Source organism: Lathyrus oleraceus, chromosome 1, assembly GCF_024323335.1.
Source record: "Lathyrus oleraceus cultivar Zhongwan6 chromosome 1, CAAS_Psat_ZW6_1.0, whole genome shotgun sequence".
In the NCBI taxonomy this organism is placed as follows: domain Eukaryota; kingdom Viridiplantae; phylum Streptophyta; class Magnoliopsida; order Fabales; family Fabaceae; genus Lathyrus; species Lathyrus oleraceus.
In genome coordinates this window covers 433,912-439,607 of record NC_066579.1, presented here as the reverse complement: position 1 = coordinate 439,607, position 5,696 = coordinate 433,912, and the positions used below count along the sequence as shown (strand labels likewise).

At 31.8% G+C, this 5,696-nt stretch overlaps 1 protein-coding gene across 1 annotated transcript; it reads left to right on the top strand.

Moving 5' to 3' along the window:
* The first annotated feature begins 607 nt into the window (after positions 1-607).
* On the top strand, positions 608-2,001 carry LOC127075762 (glucuronoxylan 4-O-methyltransferase 3). The gene has a single exon (XM_051017588.1). The coding sequence runs from the start codon at positions 856-858 to the stop codon at positions 1,756-1,758; it is 903 nt and encodes a 300-aa protein (XP_050873545.1). The 5' UTR covers positions 608-855; the 3' UTR covers positions 1,759-2,001.
* The last annotated feature ends 3,695 nt before the right edge of the window (positions 2,002-5,696 follow it).

Here is a 5,696-nt window from a genome sequence, read left to right as displayed (position 1 = left end):
TCTTCCCTAGTCGAGTTGAGTGTGCATTTTCTTAGTGAAATCGCTTTTCCTGCATGATTCAAGTACTTCAGTTGCATATTGATCTACTCGTATTCCCTGCAGGTGTTTTGTTTCCCTGGCTGAGTCTTTCCATTTTGTATGAAATTCTTCTAGTCTCCCAGCAGTTCTAAGTCGTAGCCTGGCCTACGCATAACTCCTTTCCCCCAAATATAACGTTTTTAATTAAAAGATAACTAAGCAAATAAAATAAATTGCGTTGTTCACGAGCAAATTTAATGATTATTTGAACATATGTACCTTAATTCTTATCAATAAAAAACAAACGTAAGTAGCTCTCTGGTCATAATCATCATGGGGCCACAATTTCTTGCTTCATATTTAATCAATAAAAATAAAAATAGATCATTTCAAATCATGTCACCATACCTGCTCTCCTTTTCTTCCTTGTGTAACTCATCCCTAACTAACCAACCATGTGTCGCTATTATTAACTTTACCAAATACATATTTAACAAAAATTAATATTTTATACTATACTTCTAAACTTTAACTCAGAAATCCAACTTAAAATTTCAGAGTCTGATATTGTTTCTAATCATCCCATGACTATTCCATAATCTCCAACACCAAACGTTAGGTGTCCTGTCTCCCACCAAATAATTCCTTTAGTAGGTGTCCTCCAAATAATATATGACACCTCAAAAGTCATTACAATCTTTGAGCTTCTCATTCTCACACATTTCCTTCACTTTACTCTCAAGCAATTTCCAATTTCCAATTTCCAACAAACACTTTTTTTTCACATAAATCTTCAAAATCAAACCCATAACACTTCAGATCCAAAAATCCAAAACCATGAGATCCAAAACACAACTCTCATGCAATCTCAAACTAGTTCTTATCTCTTTCATATTTCTCTTTTTCTTCATCATGTTATTCAAATCATCACTATTTTCATTTTCTCAACCACTTACCACAACCTCAAAAACCAACAACAACCTTTCAATAATCTCATCACAACAAGAAACAGAAAAACCAACCAAATTACCAGAATGTCCCTCTCTTCCCTTAACACCAACATGCACCAAAAACCCTCCATCATTAGTCAATGCAATAATCCATTATGCAACTACAAATATAACTCCTCAACAAACAATTAAAGAGATTTCGGTTTCTTCGAAAATTCTTCAAAAGAAATCACCCTGCAACTTCTTAGTATTCGGTTTAGGCCACGATAGTTTAATGTGGACGTCATTAAACTACGGTGGCCGAACCGTTTTCTTAGAAGAAGATAAGTCATGGATAGAACAAATTCAAACGAAAATCTCGGGTTTGGAATCATATCATGTTGTGTACGATACAAAAGTTCATCAAAGTGATGAACTAATGAGAATTGGAATGGAAGAGAATTGTAAAGAAGTTAGTGATCCAAGGTTTTCAAAATGTGAATTATCACACAAAGGTTTTCCTAGTGAAATATATGAAGTTGAATGGGATGTGATCATGGTGGACGCCCCGACCGGTTACTTCGATGGCGCGCCGGGGAGGATGAGTGCCATTTATACGGCTGGTTTGATTGCTAGGAACAAAGAAAATGGTGAAACGGATGTGTTTGTGCATGATGTTGATAGAAAAGTGGAGGATGAATTTTCTAAGGCTTTTCTTTGTGAAGGTTATTTGAGGGAACAAGAAGGAAGGATTAGGCATTTCAATATACCAAGTCATAGGGCTCGTTTGGGTAGATCATTTTGTCCATGAAAAATTTGATTTTTGAGATAAGTTTTTTTTTCTTCTATGATCTTTTTATATATTCATTCTACTATAGTTTAAAAATTATAAGTGTCTTTTTTTGTTGAGATTATATTACTATGAATTCTTTATATTTTTCAAGTTATTAGTGGATGAATGGAATAATAGATGTTATATAGTGAATTGGATTTAATTTGTATACATTATGTAAAAAAATTATAATTTTTTAATCGAATATATTTTATGATGTCATTTTTTTAATTAGTTTAACAAATATTTTTATTGAAATTAATCACTATGATATAAATTTTTTTTTCAAAAACCAAATATTTTATTTATTAAATGGATTAATTTTGATTTTGTAGAGACTAAAATAAAAGAATCAATATAAAAACTAAAATAAAAAACATATGTAAAGATCAAAATCTAACCAAACAGATTAAAAAAATAAATAGTAATATTTTCACAAATCACTGTGTATTTAAACCATTAGTTTACCACCGATGAAAATCATAATAATATTTTTTAAATATAAATTATTTTTAATTTTGATTCTGAATTAATATGAGATATTTTTGTGGATCTGAACCAAATACATGTGGCTGGTTTCAATTATGCAGACATTAGGTGGAAGGGCCACAGTCCATAGGGTTCCAAAACAAAGTATATAATTTATATAAACATTTGATAAAAAGTCCAATAATCCAACAATAATACATGATGTTCAATTCCAACACGATCCCATTACCACTCCACCTTTTATATATAATCAATTTATTTCAAACCTAAATCTTTTTAACTTAGTTCAAATCATAATATTTGAATTGAATCTAATTTAATGGTTAATTAAATAAGAAAAATTAATTTAACCATTAAATTATATTCAATTCAAAATTATGCTTTAGAGTAAGTTGATCCTCACACACACATGTTTATATATATTAAATGATTTTCGATTGATGTAAAATTTTATAGACGTAATTTATATGATAATAACTTTCAATCCAACGGTAAATTTTGTTAAACGGAAATAAGATGAAGAATTATCAGAGGTTTCATGTTATTAAGTTTGACAGCTTAATGTTATTTGTAGGGATGAAAATTTGACTCATCTTTATCATACCTCAAAATTTGCCCTTTCATTTTCATCTTTTCATTTAATCCTTGATTTGTGGATCATCTGTACACATTCATGGTTCATTCATATGCATCATTCATTCATTGATACTTAAAAGTTGATCACTATAGATTCAAAGCTCTTGGCTTGCGAAGTCAGGGTTTGTGTGTGGATCAAAGCTTAAAGGCATGACTGAGATATTCATTTGATCATGGAGGATGTGAAATCCTAATTACTTGGTCTTTGAAGCATGGATTCAATAAGATCTTATCATGGCACTCCTCAGGGCTTTCAAACCCTAATCTCTTGATGATATGGTTTTGGGACTTTGTAGATGTTCTTTGAGCCTTGTCTTGGCTATCTAAACCCTAACTTTGGACCTATACATTGAAGATTTGTCTGTGAAGCATCTGGTTTCATTCAAAGGTATTGTTTGAAGGATAGGCCCCATTGACACCCTAATTAGGGAAGATTTGGTCCTAATGGGCATTGTGGCTTGACTTTTCACCTTGTGCTTGTTTGAAACCCTAATTCATTGGGGAAAGGTGTTTAACTATTCTATCATGCATGCCTATATATTTGAAATTGCATCTGATTCAAGGCTTGGTTCAAGCATCCACATGTGCATCCTATTTAACATTGTCTATGCCATTGACTTAGGTCTTCTGGTACTTGCAAATGCATATGGTCATGGTCCTTAATTCATGATTCGTGATGACACTAAAACACTGATCTTTATCCGATGTCATCACGTTTCAACTTCTGAATCAGTGGAACATACATGCCACTTCTCTCGGATATCATGGTTACAAATGCTTGCCTTCTATTAGAACCATTTTTGGATCTTCCGATTACAGTGTCAAACCCCAATTTCATGGCCTTCACGGGGACCCATTCAAGCGTATGTTCACGGGAAGTAAATAGTTTTTCATTTATAAATTGTTAACCAAGATCTAACTCGACATCGACCGATCTAGCACCTGATTTAACATCATCATTCACCTCATCCAATTTAACATTGTCCTTCACTTCATCCGGTTTTACATTATTACTTGCAGCAACTTTGGGAAACATATTCAGGTATAATATATCTAATACAAACCAAAACAGAAAAACGGTTAAAAAATTCACAGTAACAGGCAACTTCGGAGATGCATCTCTGAAACAGATGGTAGGTGAATTCAAAGATGTATATGTAACGTTCATTTTTTAGCTCAAGAACAAGAATAATGCAAGCAATGAGGTATGAAATGAATGAATTTTACCTTAAAATGCAATTTATTTTGCTCCATTTTATGTGATGAACCACAAGAATGATAATTTGGAGTCGAAAAGTTGATTGAAAATAAAATTTTTAAGAATTTTGGGTTATGGAGAGGTATGTATTGTGAGAGAGATGATGAGATGATCGTGCAAGGTGGCCATATATGCATTTTCGAAATCATCTAAGGACATTTTTAAATTTTCAGAGGTGCGACCCACACCATAAGAGTGGAAAAAGAAATTGTCATTTTTGTTTGTTAGATTCAACAAAACCTATTCCACGTTGTAGTAAAAAATTCTCTATGTAAAAATCTGATAGAAACAAAATATCCGGTAGTTGTTTTAAAATATGCTATACAAAAAATTTGGCGAAGTTGACTTTTTGTGCATTTTTACCGAACAATTAAAATTTTGATATGATATTTTATCGAATTTTCTTCAAATATCCGGAAATTCGTTGAAGTTTTATCAAATTTTTGACAAATACTCAAAATTATTATGCAGTTTTTCTGAGTTTTTTTGAAAAAATCAAAAATTCTTTGAAGTTTTACGGAATTTTTTATAAAAATCCGGAAATCCTTTGAATATTTAACGGATTTTTGGGAAACATCCGGAATCTTTGGTAGTTTTACAGATTTTTTCGAAAAGTCCGGAATCTGCAAAATTTTTGGCGTTGTTATAACGTTATATTACCTTTTTTTTTTCAAATATCTAGTAACTTCTTTTCAGATTTTAAAAAAATCCGGTAATTCTTCGTAATTTTCCCATAAAACCTTAAATTTGTACAGACAATTTTGTAAATGTCCGGCATTTCTGCATTCTTTTACAAAATATCCGGTAATTTTGCAATAAATCTGGTAATTCTGCGTCCAAACGAGAAATTTTAAGAAAAACTCCCGAATTTATCAAAACTTTCAAAAAAATCAGTAATTAAGATTCCTCTTTTAGAGGATGTGAGGTACAACTTGGAGGTGGAAAAAAAAGATTCAGGAACAACTTGAAGTTGGCAGAAAGATCGCTCGTGGCATACTTGTTTTTAGGTTCTGATCTTTTCATTTTGGCTGATATGCTAGAGTTTATAAATAAGGAGACAGGAGCTTTTGGACATACACGCCTTGAAACATTATCATCATGAAAGGTTTTATTGTTTGATATGAGTCCTTGGTGAATTCAACTGTATTCATCATCTTTTCTAGACCAAAAGTAACACCATAAAAGAAAATGAATTTAAAGGATCAATTTCAAGTATCATACTCATATTGAAACCCTCTGTCAACATAACAGTCATTGCCATGGAAACAGAGTTCTACGCATTGTGTGTTGAAACAAAACTGGTATCACTTTTTAGATGTTGCAAGGTACTCTATAGTATTTTCTAGTGCAGCCAATCCTAAGACTCGGAAAATAGTAACCAATACACTAGAATGCTATAGCTATTGGATAACCTATTATACTTGATCACTTATCATTAAAACACTATAACTGCAATTTGTCATTGAAAAGGAAGTAAACAGATCATCATTGTGCACTAAATTGTTCAATTCCTTCAAGTAGATGAAGGGTAATA